The 19,656-nt window shown below is 37.9% G+C and overlaps 2 protein-coding genes and 1 long non-coding RNA gene across 3 annotated transcripts in view; 1 reads left to right on the forward strand and 2 right to left on the reverse strand.

Moving 5' to 3' along the window:
* PRKACB (protein kinase cAMP-activated catalytic subunit beta) overlaps nucleotides 1-13,281 on the reverse strand; it is a 158,652-nt gene extending 145,371 nt beyond the window's left edge. Inside the window, exon 1 of the mRNA XM_012500478.2 lies at nucleotides 12,900-13,281. Coding sequence (XP_012355932.1) covers nucleotides 12,900-12,945 — 46 coding nt within the window. The 5' untranslated portion in view covers nucleotides 12,946-13,281. The remainder of the gene's footprint in view (nucleotides 1-12,899) is intronic.
* LOC101178448 (thioredoxin, mitochondrial) lies at nucleotides 4,733-5,930 on the reverse strand. The gene is given in 2 exon segments (XM_012500481.2): nucleotides 4,733-5,319; nucleotides 5,321-5,930. Coding segments are annotated over 2 exon segments (618 nt in total). The 5' UTR covers nucleotides 5,614-5,930; the 3' UTR covers nucleotides 4,733-4,994.
* Nucleotides 13,282-13,329: 48 nt separating the features above from the next.
* Nucleotides 13,330-19,656, forward strand: part of LOC115837667 — a 47,485-nt gene continuing 41,158 nt past the window's right edge. Inside the window, exon 1 of the long non-coding RNA XR_004032731.1 lies at nucleotides 13,330-13,761. This is a non-coding gene — a long non-coding RNA (uncharacterized LOC115837667). The remainder of the gene's footprint in view (nucleotides 13,762-19,656) is intronic.

Below are 19,656 nucleotides of genomic sequence, written 5' to 3' on the forward strand. Positions count from 1 at the left end.
AAGTTCTCTGTATCTTGATTGTAAGTAACTATCATACAGCAAGAGCAGAAAAAGAACATTTTTCTCTTTTTTCTTTCTTCTCGTCTCAGGTTTTACCCAAGACACATTAAAATTACCTGCCTGGGCACCAAAGTCAACTGATTTGATCACACATACGGTAAATCACAGGCCAGTTCACTTTAGTAGGTGAGCGATGAGAAAGGGAAAGAGAAAGTAGGGCCAAAGAGAAACCTGAAAGTGAAGGGAAAAGGGGTACACGTTTTTTAAATAAATGAGAAGACATATTATTATACATATAAAAGATAAGAATACAAAGACTCCTGGGAAAGCAGGAGGGGTTGGGATCCAAAGTAATAGTGGAGTGATTGGGCTTGCAGAGAAAAATGTACAATGTGATTTCTACATGTCCCCAAATTTTTCTAACTCCTTCCATCAAAGGGCAGAATCTAATTCAACTTCCCTTGATACAGACTCATTCAAGTGACTCACTTAACAAACAGAATGCAGCTGAAGTGACACTGCTTGACTTTGGAGGCTAGGTCATAAAAGGTGATACAGCTTATACCTGGCTCTCTCCTTCCTTCTTGGAACTTAGCCACATGACATGGGGCCCAAGCCACATGTAGAGGTCATGTGTAGGTGCTTCAGCTGACAGTCCCAGGTAAGGTTCAAATTACCTGTACAGCCAGCATCAACAGGGACACATGTAAATGAGCAAGGCTTTTTGTGTTTCTAGTCCCCATGAACCATAGCAGTGATTTATTAGCAGAGCTAAGATAGCTGATGTCATATGGAGCACATAGCTGAGCTCTGCCCAAATTACTTACTTTCATAAGTAAAATAAATGTTGTCACTCTTTAAGATGCTAAATTTAGGAGTCCTAGGTGATGTAACAATAGATAAATATAACAGACAACTCCTCTATTATAACAGAATAAGATGGTCAAGTTAAAATACAGTAGGTGTGAACATTTAATAGGAAGAAGTTAAAGGGGTTCCTGTCTGATAGCTTTTATTTTCCTTATAAAATATGATGTAAATATAACGACTTAGAATGAGAGAGATAATGGAGAAGTCAGAGGTATAAAGAGAGAGAAATGAAATAGAACTTGTGAAGAATGAGACAGAGTTATCAGAGAAATGTGGTAAAACTGTAAAGTCATGTTGTCAGCCCATTTGAGGTTGATGATAGTAAATTTCTAGTGTTCTTCTGTGTGGCTTTCTCTAGCTGTGCTTAGCTCTTGGCTGAAAGCACTGAGAAAGCACATAGCTGAGTTTATCATGAGTTACTGTTTTGTTAGAGAGATTTGATAAAGAGGCAGATGTGCAAAGGAATTTTGGGACCAAGTAATCTAAAATGGTTAAGAAGAAAAAACGAAAGTGAGAGGACTGATGGATAAATGGATGAGAGGTTCTGATGAAGAATGATCATAATGGGAATATTTAAAAAGCAAGCAAAAAGGAGAGGAAATTGTGATCAAAGAATCACACACATTGGTGATTCTTGAGCAGTTAATGAATATGACAAGGTCCTTGGCAAGACCAGACATCTGAATGAACAAAAGGGGAACAGGAGATAACATGGTCAAAGAACAGAGGTGCAGTGATGATAGATGAGTCATTAACATAGAATTTGAAACCATCCAGGATGAATGCAGAGCTTAGAGTATAGAGAAACATTGTGGGCCAGATGCCAAAATATTTGATGAATAAGAAGTAAGCAAGAGACTGGTAAATGACAGCAACAAGGATGAGAAACACAGTGGCACAGTTGAATGATATATGCCTCGAATAACAAATTTTTCAAAAGGTTGGGAGCATAATACTCTAGTTTTTCCTAGTCCAGTGTCTTCTTCCTACCTGCCTGAGACCAATCTCCCCATATCAACTGTAATATAATTTTGATATATAAATGTCAAAGAAGTTACTATATACTATAAAAAGGAGGGAAAGAGGTACTCTCTTATCACATTAATCAACTATTACCCCCAAATAGTCAATACATTACTGACAAAGTTCCTGCCAATGGAGGAAAAGGGAGGAGGATGTACACTTCTACAAGAGGTTTGAATTTTTGATCTATTTAACTATCCATGATTTTAGCTTCCACCATGACATGAGCCAAGAACTGTGCCACATTCCAGAGATTAAAACACTAAACAACATAGACACTCCTTTGCCAGATCACACTGTAGTGGAGATAAGAGTTGAAAAAGCAATGTAGTTCAATTATAGATGTAAATATCTCCAAAATGGACTCAAAGCAAGTTTCCATTTCAGTCAGTTTCAGTCTATTTCCCAAGATGATCTCAGAAATTCTATACTACTCCTATATAAACTCCTATGCTACATTTTCACCCCAGTATTAATCTCAGGCATCTATGTATCATTGTATGCCTTACTATAAATATCTATATCTGTCTCCCAATTTAAGGACAGGAACCAAGTCTTATTTTTATTTACGTCTACAGACTAGCATAGTGCCTGGTTTAAAGTAGGTGCTCAATAAGTACTGATTAAGAATGAATGGAAGACAAATAAGTGAATGTTTTGCCTGTCATTCTACGAATTGAACTATGGCTTATTCATGACCTCAAGACTATAGCCTAAAGTGAGGCTCATATTCTTCCACAGTTTAACCTGTCATGGCTCCTCCTCAGAGGGAGCTGAGCTAAGATTGAAAGAGCTAAGTTACCAGTACAGCTAGACCCTGTAAAAGAAGTAATATGTACACCAACATGTTCTCTCAAGTTTGTGGCTCACATACAACAATGGCCTGCTGATGCTATATGGTCATCTACTTAAGAAGAATACAGTATAGAAATGGAATATTCATTTTACTAAACAGGACTCTAAACTAATAAGATCACAAGAACAGTCTCTTTAATTTTCAAAGGACAAAGTCCAGATCAAGAAAACAGGCTTGTCATAGACCTAAAGGTTTAGATTCCACAGCTGTCTTACAACAAAACAAGTTTCAGATGTCCCTGAAAAGTTAACATATGAATAGAAGACAACAGTGAATATAACATTAAACTATGGCCACAGAGCCTGGGACTTTATACCTTGTTACACCAGGCCAGATAAAAAATTTGGCATCTACATTGGGGGGGTGGTTTCTAAGGCAGAACTAATTTCAATTATGCTAGTGTATCAATTTAACTTACAAGAATCCCAAATTTGATTCGCAAAATTTTCTGCGTAGATACATAGCATTACTGAATCTAATTCACATTACAAAAAAACACATCCTATAATCCACTTCCTACACTATTCTCATAATTGCGCTTTTACTTGTCTAAATCTTTTACCAGACTATAAGCTACATGAAGACAACTCTTTACTCCCTATTTCACTGGTTAGGGAATAAAAATGAACTAAATCAATAAATTAATTATAGTAAATTAAAATAAATCCACTAAAAGCAATTTAAGCTATACCACTGTATCAGGGGAAACAATTTATTTGCATAATAGTAGTAAACCTTAGTATTAGCAAGAAGAAGACTTATCTTATAAATACTGATGACTCTTTTGGAAAGTGCTGGGGGCTGGAGAGATTATAAAACCTATAAAGAGTAAAAAATCAAGCCTCGATAGTACACACCTGCAGTCCCAGCTACGCAGGAGGACTGCCTGAGCCTAGGGGTTGAGTCCAGCCTGGGCAACACAGTAAAACTGTTTCAAAATAAATAAGTAAAAATAAAAAATTATTTTAAAGAGTAGAAAAGCATTATCTAGCTTTTGAAATTGCTAAAAATACTACCTAAATTTGTAAACACGTTTCACCTTTAAACATAAATGACTAATCAGTTAAATACATTTATTGTCTAAGCCCAGTCTATATCAAGGTTTTACAATAATTCATTTTACTTGTTCTACAGCTAGCTTTGGAAGCTTAGGTTTGGAAGAATAGTCCATGAGTTCTAGTGTTTCAAGTTTAGGTGGGCAATCCCAGATTTTCTGTCTATGCCACTTGATTTTATACACTTTAATCATGTAACTTTAATTTTTCTAGATTAAATGAAATATATATATATACTTTATTCACACACAATAGACTTCCCATGCTCTTACTCCTGTTAGCTGCCCCTGATCTAAACTTCCTCTGGTTCTGCCATACACAAAACACCACAACTACACATGGTACACTAATGGTTTCACATAAGAGTAGAATGTTTCATGTTTTATTTTCAAGACTCTGCCCGATGGCGAACACTTTGATGGCTCCTTTACTTGCAGTAGAACATGAAAATATCTTCGAAGATCAGTATAGTGATTCATAAATTTGTCTTTTTAGGTGCAGACCCTTGCTTTATTGTCTGATTTGTTCACAGTTAAGCCCCCTGCTCAGAGGACCAACAGGCCAGCTAAGGAGCAAAGGAGGTGCCTCAAGCCTTCCAGAGTCAAGGCTCTCCAGGGCTCCCCAGCCCACCACTCATTTTCTGTGCCCCCTGCCTGGGAGGCTAGCTGGGAGGGGGCTTCCTGAGGGGTAGGGATGGGTGACTACAGGGGATTTGAGTGTGGGACCCAGGGTCTGCTCTTCACAGTAGGAGGTGGAAGGGATGACTAAGTTCTTTATTACAGACCTACGAAAAATGAGAGAGTTACATATTATTCTCACTAGTTTGGGCTTCTTTTCTCTTTTTCTTTTTACAAAACAGCAGCAGGAAAGAGAAATGCAGGTGGCAGATGAGCCAGGCACAAGGCTTCAGATCGGAAGGGACCAGAGATGAGAACCAAGGTGTGGCTGCCTAACCAGAAGTGCTGTGGGCTGGCCTGAGCTCTTGAGCTCTCTCTGCATCTTGAGAGAACTGCCACAGGCCCTAGAGGGAGGGGACGAAAGGCATGTGGGAGGGAAGAAGGCAGTCCCTGGATCAGCAGCAGCACCATCCTCTGATGGCCCCTGGGCAGTCCGCCAGCTCGGAAGCACTCATGGGTAGAGCCTGGGCCCCAGGGGCCAGACAGGAGGGAGGCAGCAGGAAGGGCCGAGTTCTACTGGGGTCCCACAGGGGCAAGGGAACCAGGACTTGTCCTTGCTTGGCAGCCAATCAGCTTCTTCAGGAAGGCCTCCAGGTGATCCTCATCTTTGATGCCCACAAACTTGTCCACCACATCCCCATTCTTCATGGCCAGCACAGTGGGCACCGCTGACACCTCATACTCAATGGCGAGGTCTGTGTGGTCATCAATATCCACCTTGGCCATCAGCACTTTCCTATGCTGCTTGACCACCATCTTCTCTAACCTCAGCCCCAGGATCTTGCAGGGTCCACACCACTGTGCGTGGAAATCCACAGGCATTGGCATCTCACTGTTGGTCTTGAAAGTCAGGTCCATCTTGGATATTAACAGTCATCGAGGAGATCCTGGTAGTGTATATTGTCTGGGCTGAGTTGGGTGTTACAGCCAGGCCACCAGAACTGCACTGTGGGGTCTGCAGGGCTCCGGAAGTGAGAGGTGGCCACCGATCCTGAGAGGGCTTCCTGGAGACGACCGAGGCCAGGAACCTCCTCAGGAAAAGTCACTGAGACATTTCCCTGCAGCGCGAGCAGAGGGATGCACAGCCCAGCCCTCCCTGCCTGTCAAGGGCACTCCTGTCCTTTATTATCATTCCTTAAATGTAGATCAAAAGTTTTCCCTAAATACATTACCATATATTTATTTGCTCAATTGAGGATCATTTGCCACTTCTCTGCCCACACATTTTGTGAGCACTTTTTATGATTTATTCCCTCATCTTGCTGCTTCCTAAGTGTGTATTTTTTCTTTTAATAAATATAATAGATGCATTGGATTATAAAGCTGGAAGAAGAGATCACAGTGTCATTATCCAATCCATCCCTCTTGATTTTATACCATCTCTTGGAGATATTAAAACATTTGTCCAAAGTGAGATATTAGAATGTAATAGAAAAAAGACAATTTAGATTTTTCTTACTCTCAAGTTTATGATTTTACTACTAAATTACATCTGAACTTTTAAACATCTATGTTAAAGAACTCTAGGGGAATAAAACATTTACTTAGTACATAATAGATGTTGGTGCTATTTTTTACATGTTCTTTCCACTACGCTGTATAACTACAAAACTGAATAGCTTAGAGGACGCACACTTAAATTATAAAAGTAATATTTTATGATTTTAAATTACTTTGTTCTTTAAAAGTTACATTGTTCTCATCAGTACTTTGGCTTTCCTCTTTTCAAAACAAAACGGCTGAACTTTTAGTATATAGAATTCTTAATTTATGTAAGTTATGCCAGATGTTATAGTTTCTATAGTTTCTAAACAGTTGTCTTTGAAAAGAGTAAAATGAGGATAAAATGTGGAAAAGGTCCATTGAACATCCAAGGTCATTTTCCCCCATGGCTGGGAGATAAAAGACAATCCACACATACAATAACCAATCAGCTATCATTTATCAGAAATGCCACGGGTATCCCAAGTTCAGTATGTCCCCACCCCAACCCCCAATGTACTCCTGCCCTCTGTATTCATTTCCTGACTCTATTACTGGCGTTACAACCCATCTACCACGGCATTGAAGCTAAAAACTTAATGTGTCATCCCCAATCCTCCTTTTCCTCATTTCCCACATGCAATCAGTAAAACACATTCTGCTCAATTTTTCAAATTTCTCCCATTTCAGATCCTTTTCTCCATCCCTACCTCTACCACCTTGGTTCAGACCCTTAAAATCCCTCACTCAAATTATCACAGGAGTCTTATAATTGATCTTGCCTCTATTCCACTTGCTCCATAATGATTTATCTTCACATCACCACCAAAGTAACCACTTTTAAACCCAAATTGTATCACGTTTCTCTCTTATTTCCAAGTGCACGATGGCTCCCTAGTGTCTAAAAGATAAAATTCAAACTCTCTCCATTATGTGGCCCTCTGTCCGTTTCTTCAGTTTCATCTGTCATTATACAATGTCCCCTCTTCCTATCACCAACCCCACATTCCATCATTTAATAATAATGGGCAACTTACTTCCTTATCCTGAATATGTTACATGGTTTCACTCCTCTGCATCTTCACTTATCAATGCTCTGTCTACTCAGAACACCCTTCCTCCTGTAATCCATCTGACGAACATTTATCATCTTCAATGCTCAAGTCAGGGTTCAACTCCTCTTTGAAGTCCTTTTTGAACCTCTTCCTCCCAATCCCAGTGGAAATGATGATTCTTTTCCTTGGTTCCCCAGCTGAACTTTAATGAAAGGATTTGTGGCAGGTTTCATGTGTTTGTTGACATGTCTATCTTCCCCCTTCTGGAATATGGGCACCCTGAGCAGGTACTGTGTCCTATTCAATCTTTATTCCTATAGTCTTGTGTAGAGTCTGTCACATTTTAGGAGCTCAATTATGTGTACTGAATAATTAAGGAATGAATGAAGCAATGAACAAACAACTATATAGGACATTCTTGAAGGAATACACTTAAAAGTAAGATTAAATACCCAAAATGATAGTGACCTAAGCATATTTACCTTTCATAAATTTCACACTTTTCTATTTAACACAACGTTATTCACTAAGAACTTAGGATTTATTAATCTGAGGAAATTTGATCACCCACATATACAAACATTTATCACCTAGATATAGAACTTCATAAGTTGTACTAATTTTTAAAAATTAATTTAATAGAATGCCAAAATGAATTATGGTCAACTATTAATTATCTGACAGGATCTTAATAGCCATCCTGGCTTACCTAGGACCTTCTCACGTGCTGCTTCTGTCACTCAGCCATGGCTTACTTTCCTAAGCTGGCTTTCATGCCTCTAATTATCCTGCTGCTGGCAATGAAAAAGCAACAATCTGTCTACAGCCTAAGTGAAGGACACTGAGGAGGAGAATAAGAAAAATGGTTCCTGAACATGAGATAATTTGATACAGTACACAATCTCCATAGACAGAATCACAGAATCATGGAACTGGATGAGGTCATATGTATTTATCATCAAAATTGCATAACTGATTGTTTTGATTTTTTTTGTCTTATACCCAAGAAAGATTTCCCAAGTACCTCTGCATTCTACTGAATTGGAACAAATATCTGCTACTGATTTTCCTTTGATAATTGAAAGGTGCAAAGACCTAAGTAAGATATAAGAAATCACTATATTGCACTTAAATCTATAAAAATTTTTCAATAGAAGAATATTCACTGAGATTATTAAAAATCCCGAAATTTTAATTCTAGTACAGCCCCCAAAATAATTTAACTTTGTAGTTAATAAATTAAACACAAATTATTGAACTATAATAATTTGCTCACTAAGTTTATAAATGCTTATTCTGAGGAAATAAGTTAATTCTTAAATGAGAAAAAATAAATCCAGCATTGGGTTCATCTACACACACTTGTAAGGATCCACAAATAACCAAGATGACAGAAAGATGGGTTGGCATTTTTATTAAATGTAAAAACAACTATGTTCTAAATCTGTGTTGTCCAATATACCAAACACTAATTAGCCACATGTAAGTTAAAGATTCAGTTTCTCAGTGTTACTAGTCACATTTCCAGTGCTCAATAAGACATGTGGCTAGTAGCTACTACAGTGGACAGCATAGGTGGAGATCACTTCCATTATCACAGAATGTTTGATTGGACAGGGCTACTCTAATCATGGTGAAATGAGAATTTGCCAATACTTTTAAAGTGGTAACACAAGTTCAAATAATAATTTTTTTTATTGACTATTGGGCAAGAAGGGAAAAGTGTACATTTACAAATGGGAAAAATAAATATAAGTACTGTAGTAATTAAGGCTTTAAGTACATAAAATTAGTTTTATGTGGTTTAATTTGAAATTCTACTATATTGAATCTGAAAAGATAATGATGATAAAAATCCAGAGAATGGTACAAGAAAAAAATCTTTTTCACTTAAGATTTTAATACACCAAATAAAGTCATGTTTGAAAACTAAAATGTGCTATAATTGTCTAAGCTATTCTGTGTGTCTTAGCATCGGCTATTCTATTGGATATAGAGGCTGTTCAGCAAAGTGGTTAGAATTTCAGGTTCTGGGGTTACAGTTGCCTCAACTTAAATGTTGCTTCTTGACTTACTAGCTATGCAACCTTAAGCAAGTCACTTAGGCTCTCAGAGCCTTCATTTCCTCATCCATAAATGAAGGAATAACTCAAGCGCTTTACAGTATAAAAGATTAAGTAAAAGTTTATACACGGAAAGCATTAGAGAACCTGGCACATATTAGTCCTCAAAAAATGTCAGTTGTTAAGAAACGCATTTTTGTTGAACCTAGTCTACTGGTGGCTTTCTTTGATTAATTCCTATTGACTTTCAAATCCATAGGACAGAGAGATACTCTGGAAAACATTCAAAGATCATGTGGGAACACTAGGTCACATGATAACTTTACAAGTTGCAGTCATGAAAAAATCTACATTCAAATCCCTACTAACACTTTTCACCCATGGGCCTCAACATTTTTGCAATGAATGTATAATACAAAGCCCCACAGGCAACCTGGAGGTATAGTATTTTTTTAAAATGAAACAAATAAAAACCCCTCCCAGGTTAAAAGAAGTAGCGTGTTTTTTTGGTGTGTTGGTGACTGGGGCCGGTGTAAAAGTAAAAGACTGGATAAATAAAACAAACTTAACTGACAAGAGTTTAAAACTTCTGAGAATTTTATCATATTTCTAAAAGTTTATGTTTCTCTGTATTAGCTGATGTTTAAATAACTATGCTCAAATTTTAAAAGGAATATATCTCCAAGGGTAATTTTAAAAACAAACACAAAACAGTTAGGTATATAATAGTACCAGTTATTCTTTCATTAAGTTTTGAGATACATCAGTACAATTTCCTAATTCAATACACCAGAACAACAGGTACCTAAGTTAATGTTATCTCCAAAACCTGTGGAGATGAAGATGGAATCTCACCTAGCTTTTAGGTCTTACCCCAGAAAATGTTAATTCTAATAGAGGGAAAATGTTCAGTAGAGTACAATACAGGCACCAGATAGTTAAAGCTAACCAAGACCCTTCTAAATTATCTTTATGCCTAACTTCATTCTTTTGGAATACTTTTAGAACTAAGCTCTGGAATCACCTGCCTTTCTGAAGCTTGGTGCTAACTGAACCTGAAATCTTAACTGACTTGATATTTTTAATCAACTTTTCAAATCAAACATTTTCATACAGCAATTTTCAGAGTTCTAATTCCACTTTCCATAATGTTAGCACTTGTATTTTTGCCTTTCAGGTAACTCTTATATATACATATTTTCTTTCCCATTAGACAGTAACATTTTTTAGCTTTTACGTATAGTCTTTCATTGAAACTAAAACATTTGGTGAATATTTTGAAAATAAACGTATTAATTGATTATTTATTGATGCTGAATGGAGTCCAGGCATCAGACTCTATTCCTTACTCTGTTATTACTAACAGTATGATCTCAACTCCAGCTTCTTCGGAGGTCAGGATCTTTGAAAGAGAATGAATGTACAGGCTGATCTCTAACATCATATATTTCTAAAAGTTTTGAAAAACAAATTTTCAAGAATAATTCTTTAAAAAAATACACACAACAGTTAGGTACGTAATGATAAGAGTTCTTTCATTAAGTTTAAAATACAATTTCTTTGTTCACTACAGAACAGCAACATATACCTGATAACATTGCTCCAAATGAAATTACAAACAGTAATCAACGCATGACATTTCAAATAATTTTCCCTATGACACACAACATGCTATTTTTTTTGGTCACTTCACAACAGCTTTTTAAACTATTATAATGACCTTCAGTTTCCATAAATAAAGTTACACAAAAAGCAGACTAACATACTTAAGAACTAGCTTGTCATTAACACTTAAAACATAGGAAAGAATTTATCCATAGAAATAATTTAAGTGTGTTCAGATAAACATTTAAAGTTTCCATTCTGTTTTCAGTAAATATTCCAAGGTTATTTCACAGCTATGAGTTGCAAATTAATACTAAGGGAGAATTGTTTTGGTAACTTAATAAAAAATATATAGGTCACAGAAGAGTCTACTATCATTATCCAAAATATAAACATTATACAGGTCAGCACTTGCTAATGAAAACTATTAATATAATCATTCTCCAAGCACACTCTTTTGTAACACAATTAGCACGTTTTAAGTTAATAGAGCTTTAAATTAACATGAAAAATGACAACATATCAGGTAAAAATAATTCTTTATACTTTTTGCATTCTTTATACTTCCTGTACAGTTAGTTACTATATTTGTGCAATTTTAAAAAGATATCATAGGTCAGCCACAGTAGCTCGTGCCTGTAATCCCAGCACTTTGGGAGGCCGAGGTGGGTGGATTACCTGATTACCTGAGGTCAGGAGTTCGAGACTAGCCTGGCCAACATGGTGAAACCCCGTCTCTGCTAAAAATACAAAAATTAGCCGGGTGTGGTTGTGGGCACCTGTAATCCCAGCTACTCGGGAGGCTGAGGCAGGAGAATCCCTTGAACCTGGGAGGCGGAGGTTGCAGTGAGCCAAGATTGCACCACTGCACTCCAGCCTGGGCGATAAGAACGAAACTCCATCTCAAAAAATAATAATAATAATAACATACATTCTACCTCTACATTGGCTTCTTTAAATCTCCGTATGACATACTGTGTGTTCTTGGTTTCTATAATAGCTCATCAAACTTTTCTGGAGCTCCTGAAAATTAATACCAAAACCTTGCTGATGAAACATAAACCACATAATCTGATCTATTTATGTTAAACAAAACGAATGACTAAATCCTTCTAAATGAATTCTACTTTATTAATACAGAAAAAAGCTATTTTCTTCATGCAAAGTTATAAAATTAGCCTAATTCTTACGTTACAACCATGAAAACATTACAAGTAATATTTACACAAACTAAAATCACCAGGCCCACTTTAAGTGCTAACATGTCATTCACTCCTGGTGATATAACAAATACCATCTGTTATTTGGCCATTCTGAATTATAAAAATATACGAACTTTACAAAGGCAAACCAATTTTTATTTCACAACCATTCTGACTGACACATATATACACACATATATATGCATGTGTATACATGCACACACAAACACACAGACACACACACACCTTATCGCCATACAGAAATTCCATTTTCATGATTTTTTACTGTTTGATGTAAAGTGTGGAGTACCCGCACCTTCAGCTCTCAGAAGAAATTAACCGTGTTCTGGAAGCACTTCAACTCCGAATGACCTTTAAGTTTTATAGGCATTGTAGCAGATCCTTGAATGTCTAGAGAAAAGGCAAACCTGCCTGGCTTTTTTCTCTAATGGATAAAGTTGCTGTTTGGTCTCATTATGTTTTCCATTCCTAATCTGAAGAAATGAAGGATCTCTAAGACAGGGTTGTCCACTCAGGATTAGCCTCACTTGCGTAGAGCCAGACTAGCAGCCCCCGCCTTATGATAAGGTTGGGTCGGACCCAAGTGATGGAGGAAGAAGAGCCAACCTTACCCACAGCACTACCTGTAGCTCCCAAAGAGTCGGCGAGGGGGGAAAGCAGGGGTGGGATGGCCCTAGGGACTTCTTTCCTCGGACCATATTTGGGGAAGTGTTCCAGAACGTGTGCAAGTCCTCCTCGCTGGAGTGAGAAAGGGAATCCCAGGGAACGCTCTTCCCAGGATCCCCACATCCGGCCCTTCGCACTCAGCCCTCAACGCGGAGCTGGGGGGTCGGAATGGAGGAGGAAGGCAGCTGGTCCCCCTAGAACGACTCTCGGCGGCCGCTGCTAGGCCTGGCCCGTGCCCGCGGCCTCAGAAGCTGCGACCCGGAGGGCGCTCGGTGCCCCGCGCCGGCCCGCCCAGCGGATACCCAGACCCGGCCTTCAACTCACCGCTCTCCACCTCGCTGCCTTTCTTGGCGGTCGCCGCGTTCCCCATGTCTGGGGCGATGGCAAGAAGGGGTCAGGGAAGGGAAGGGGGGCTGGGGCCGTGCCCGCCACTCCACAGTCTGGGACAACTCCCGCTTCTGCACCCGTCAGAACGATGAGTGCGCCTAGCGCTGGCGCCAGGAGTCCGGGCGCGAAGACCGGGCCGGGTCTGAGGAAAGGGCTCCAGCGAACTCCTTAGCACCGGCAGCGGCAGCGGCAGCTGCGGCTGCGGCGGCAGCAGTGGCGGCGGCAGGCAGACACTCCCCCTTCGCGCGGCCCGCCCTCCCTGCGCGCCCCCGGGCAGCCGCGCGCCCGGGCCAGGCCCTGGCCCGACTGTATCTTCGCAGGCGGGCGCGCGCGCCGGAAGTGACGTAAGGCCCGGGACCCCGGGGGCGGGCGGTGGACCCCCAGCTGGCAGAGCCTGGGGCGGGGGCCTGAAGTGGCGCGGACCGCCTCCTCCGCCGCGGTCGCCCGGGCTGGCGCTCGGGTGCCCATTACTGAGATTGTGGGAGGTGGAGTGGGAACCGCTAGCTTTGCAGAACGCAGAGTCCCTCCTCACCCTGGCGTTCCCGGTGCCCTGGAGTGGAGTCGCGGAATACTGTTCAGCGACTCGGGTGGTTTTCCTTGCGTCCCGCCACGCGGCGGCTCCTCACTGAAAGGCTGCCTTCTCCCCACAGCTCCAGGTCCGAGAGGAGCCGCACCGTCGGGTTGGAGATCGCGCGCAAGGATGGCCTCTGGGTCTGCATCTGCCTGGCATCAGCCGCAGGAAAAGCCTGGTCCCTAGGCACAGTCGTGATTCGAGCCTTTCGTTCCCTCGCGCATTGAGGTATTTGCTCAGCCCACCACGTTGTCCTCGGGGTTATTAGGCTCCAGTCACAAGCCCTATGATGTTTTCAGACTTCCCAGGTGGAGATAAAGAAAAATTTTACTATTTCTGCAGAACTTCCGTTGATGTACAGCATTGTATTTAGCAACTTCTGTGTAGATCTGAAAATACATTACCAATTGTTAGTTGCGTTTTTACTAATATAAATCTTAGAGTACTTGATTTTGCTGTTAGCTTTACTTAGGTAAATTATGTGGCACTCTAACATTTTTGTTGTTGCATGTTACATTGAACTTTGCTCTGTGTTTTCCATTTATTCCAAATTCAAAATAGACTGTAACTTACCAATTTATTCTATGTTCCCAAGGCACCAGGCATAGTAGGTGTTTTATGAATACCTGTTGAGTTGAAATTTCTCAGACTTTTAAAAAATTTTTCATTACTGACAAAAAATGGAGCGATAAAAAGATTCTTAGTAAACTCCCTATTATTGCCAATTCCATTAATAATGTATACTGCATTACAACTTCTATACAAGCAGTAACTCATTTGCTCCTCATAAGAACCCTATGAGAGAGGTGGTTTTACTGTCATCATTTTAGTTAGGAGCAAATTAAGGCACAAAGAAGTGACTTACCCAAGGTTACACAGCTGTTATCTGGTGGAAGCAGGATTTGAACCCTGGCAATTGGGCTCCAAAGTCTGATCCTTTGTCTATAATGTTGACCAAAAACTTGTGGATGTTGTGGTAAATTGCTTTCTCTCATTTGAAATCCCATTGACTTGAAGAGATAGATGCATAGTGAGTATACGTCCCAAGGAAATGTATTATATTGTTTTCTGGGTTTCAATTAATTCAAATAAAATAAAAATAGTGAACCAAGGATTTGGACTAGATGCTGTGAGGTTTTGTGTCAGCATGCAACAGTGTCACAACAATGTCATCTCCACGTTTGGTTTTGTGTTGTGGTTGTAATATTTTGCCATACATATATAGAAAATTCAATAAATAGCACTGAACCACGTATATACCAAATTAAAGACAACTTTTGATATTATGTATTCTAGAGGGAATCTTTCTAGTATCAGAATATTCATACTACTGTCATTGGGATGAGTTTTAAATGTATACCTTTTTAAATAAATCCACTTTAATAATAAAAGTGGTTGTGTGCATAATTTGGCACTTTAACATAATTTTGAATTCTAGGTCTCTAGTAAGAGGGCAGCCATCTACTTAGTAAATCATTAATTTACAAAGGAGACAATTGAGAGCTATTACAAAAATGGATACAATATAACTATGCCTGAAAAATTAATAAGTAAAGCAAAAAATTCAGCTTCACAAATTGTCTCCCCTTCTTTCTCAATTTAACTTTATTATTGGTTAAGGAAATAAGTTGTTAATGATAGAGAAAAAGTGATCAGCAATTTAAATTTCTTGCTATTTTTCTTTTTTCTTTATACCACTTTTTTCTTATATTAGCTTCTTATATTAGCTTGCTGTTGCTCTGGTTTAAGGAAGATTATACTTTAAAAGTATAGTTTGGTAAATAGTTTTTAATTAGTTAACATGCACAATCATTTATTTGTAATTACAAACAAGTTGTTTTTCATTATTAGAAGAGTTTTCTATAGGAATTCGTTGTTTATGTAGCATCTAAAAGACTATGTTTTATGAACTGTTTTTTTAACATTCTGGAGGGGGCAGGAATTTCAACTGTCCAGTTATTCATGATAATTGGAGGTTTCATGGGGCAGTTTCTATCCTTTGCCACGAATGACTGCTGTACCCTAGACAAAGACAGAGATGGAACTATGTAATTTTGTTTCCCTAGGAAAGCAGATGCAGTAAGAGGGGACTCATTCAGAGAAAAGACTGAGTCCCCTTCCATATAATATTTTTGCTAATCTGAGAACATGCAGCACTGTGTAAAAGGGAAAATTATACCAGTGATAGGTGTAAACATACATAAGCCAGATAACTATGTTAGCCCCTTTTTACAAATGAGTAGAACAAAGGTTCAAAGAAGTGAAGTAAGTTGGCCAAGGTCACTCAAGTGGTAAGAGGCAGAGCTCTAGATTATATGCTGTCACTCTGAAACAAACAGTCTAATCCTCATTAAGATGAGGTTTTTAAATCTGTATTCTGCAGATGAGAAAACTAAGGTTTATTAACAAAGAACCTTGGCACTCTTCTTTCTAGAGCCACCTCTTTACTCAGGAGTGAGAAAAGGGGAGAAAGTTAGTAAATTTTTATTCAAATTTATTTTGTAGTTTCTACTTATATTGCCAACTTGATTTCCAAGTCCTTTTAAAGTAAAACACCCTCAAACAAAGTATGTCGGAAGTACTTGTTTTTCTTAGAGTGACCAATGATGAAAAACAACTTGTATGTAATCACAAATACATGATTGTAGATGTTAACTCATTAAAAACTATTTAGCAAACTATACTTGTAAAGTATAACCTTCCTTAAACCAAAGCAGGGGTAAGCTAATTTTGTTTTTATATCATATTTTACATGAAATAAATGCAAGTGAGAATTTATTTAATCATCATAGAATTATAATTTTTTTGAATGATAATCATCCACGTTGTATAATATTTTATTATTGTATGGTATATACCAAACAAAAAGATACCACATTAAATACCAGGCAAAGGGCAAAGTAGTATTTCCAAAATGAGGAAGTAATTTTATGGCCAATAAATTACAAATATGATAATTGTTTTAAATCATTCTAATACAGTACAAAGCTTTCTTGTTGGGCATAATTCTAATCCTTTTGTTCAATGATGAATTTTTTTTATCTGAGTTTCAGTATTCATCTTTTTGGATATTCCTTTACAGATAGGGAAACTAAAACAATTGACGCTGGTTGAGTAACCAGAATATTAACAAAAATGACCTAGTGCCAAAGTGGAATTATAGCTTCTCTCTTTCACAGAGGGACTGGGATACAAACTGAAAGCTTTAAGGAAAAAAAAAAAAATATATATATATATATATTATGCCAGGGTGAGGAGCCACAAAACCAACTTTTTTTCTCAATATGAAATTCTCTCTTTCAGAAAAGTTTATGTTTCTTTGGGGTATTCTAATTGTACTAGTATATTTATAAAAACTATGCCTAAATCTCTGTTATTTCAGTGTTGTGTTATGCATTTTTTGACATGTACCTGTAAGACAAAAATAACACCCAAATTTACAAAATATTTACTGATTTTTGAAATCAAGCATGGCACAAAAGCTTTCACAGAATCTCAGCCTTTATAATCAGATTATCTTTGATCAAGGTGAAAAGGGGAGAATCTGGTCCACAAAATTTAAATTATTAATACATTTATATGATTGATAGTGACAAAATAGAATGTTATGTAGTGAGGTAGAAAAGCTTTGAGCATTTTAGTGAGAAATATCTGGGTTCATGTTCTGGTTTGGCCACTATCTACGTTGAAATATCTACGAAATATCTAAATTATTTCATTTCCCTTGACTTAGTTTCCTGTAGTGTAAAGTTATATGTATTAAATCACATAGTCTATGAAAAACACCTAGGATAACTTTTGTTATATGATAGGCACTCAGTAACTATAACTCTGTCCCCCAGTCCTCAATAACATTCTATTTTCTCATGTGTATGTTTCAACAACAATCATTCAACAAATTTGATTACAACAAATAGAATAATAATGAGTTTGTATTATACGCAAAGTATTATGAAAGAGACAAAAATGAACAAAATCAGTTCCCTGTCCTCAAGAAGTTTTTGTGTAAGGCAAGATGAATAAATAAATCAGTAATTATATAAGATAAATTTGTACTATAGCATAAATGTAAACAATTACTCAGGAAACATAAAAGTAAGTACCATTAAATCATAGATAATTTAGCATTGAATTTTGATGTTTAACAGATGGGGAAGGTCATTGAGAACTAAGAACAGCTTGAGCAGAGGCTTCCATGGAAATTATCCCCAGGTCATACTAGACCAGATGTTATGGAAAGGTGTAGTAAGAGTTACAACTTTCCCACTGGAATGTAAGCTATATATGGAGGAATTTTGATTTTGTCATCACTGTATCTACTATATCCAGCATTATGCCTCGTATATAGTAGGTACTCAATAAATATTTGCTGAATGAGTGAACAAATGAATAAATAGTAGGTTCAGATCAGATTGTATTTATTTGGGGAAACCTTAAATGCCACTTAAGAAATACAGGCTTTGTTTATTATGCAATGGAGAACTTGAAGATATTTAAAGATAGAAGTAATATAATCCCACATTTTATTAATAAGGTAACTTTAATACTAATGTGATGGATGTGTTGGAGAAACAATAGATTGGCATCGAGATGACTATTGTAGTAGAAGAATGACAGGAAGTCATTCAATAGTATATCAGCAGTGGAAGAAAAAAGAAAGGATGCAAATCAGATACTTGAATGTTAAGATCTATAGAATTTGGTAAGTGTTAAGACTCTTTAGCATAATACAAGTGATAGAAGCCCAATTCAAACTAGCATAAGAAAAAATAAGCAGAACTTACTAGGTCACAGAACTAGAAAATTTAGGTTGGACATGGTTTTAGGATTAGATAGATCCAAGGATGGATATCTCTACATATTAATCCTTATTCTGTTCATATATTTGACTGTATTCTGCCAAACAGGCTGTCTCCATATGACAAGTTTACATCCTCCCAGCTTAACAATCTAAACAATAATGCCTTTTCTTTCCCAGCATTGGTATAGTATAAAGTTAGGGGAATATCCCTTATCCAAAATGCTTAAGACCAAAATGTTTTCAGATTTTAGATTCTGGATTATTTGCGTATACATAATGAGACATCTTGAGGATGGGATCCAAGTGCAAACACAAAATTCATTTACATTTCATGTATTCCTTATACACATCCTGAAGGTAATTTTACACAATATTTTAAATCATTTTGTGCATGAAACAAAGTTTTTAACTGCATTTTGACTTCAACCTGTCACATGAGGTCAGGTATGGGATTTTCCACTCATGGCATCATGTCGTTGCTCAAAAAGTTTGGCTTTTGGAGCATTTTTGATTTTTGGATTAGGGATCCAACCTGTATATTAAACATATTGGTTCTGTATGGGTAACATTCACATTCCTATGAAGAGAGGACCCCATGGTTGACGTGAAATAAGTATAATTTTCTAGAAGAAACCATCCTATGGAGTAGACAAAAACAGCAGATGCCCAATATAGTGAAAATAAAAACTTAGAGCTGTCAATCAATTTTCTATCCTAAGTGAGTGGATAATGAGATCAGGAATAAAGGGGAACAAAACTGATTTTTAAATTAGTGAGAGACGTGTAACTTGGGTCATACTGAGTTTGAGTTGGTAGTGGGACTTCTATACAGGGATGATGAACAGCGGGAAAATATAAAGTTAGATCAATACATGAGTTGTGGGTCATATGCTCTCAGAGCCTCCTGAGGGCTGTGTCATGGGCCATGGTCACTCATATTTGGCTCAGAATAAATCTCTTCAAAATATTTTACAGTTTGACTTTTCATTAATATTTTGGCACCCAAACATATTGGGCCTCAGAGAAGACTCAGGACCCCACAGGAGTTGCCCAAACTCAGTGCTAAAGTACCAGCAGGGGCCCATTGAGGCCTCCCTGACTTTGAGCTTCTCCTCTGGTGGAGCTCATGTGTCCTCCTGAGCCCTGCACCTCCCTTTGGTTGAGGGTCCTTGATTTATTCTGAGCTGGTTTTTTTTCTCCTAGGAAGTTGTTGTTTAAGGATCCTAATTCTAGTTCAGATCCTAATTTAATTCTAGCATTCAAAGGGTCTTCTCCATTGCTTTTCTGCAAAAATTAATCTCAATTTGGCTTGTTGGTGCACA

This window comes from Nomascus leucogenys, chromosome 12 (assembly GCF_006542625.1).
Source record: "Nomascus leucogenys isolate Asia chromosome 12, Asia_NLE_v1, whole genome shotgun sequence".
Classification (NCBI taxonomy): domain Eukaryota; kingdom Metazoa; phylum Chordata; class Mammalia; order Primates; family Hylobatidae; genus Nomascus; species Nomascus leucogenys.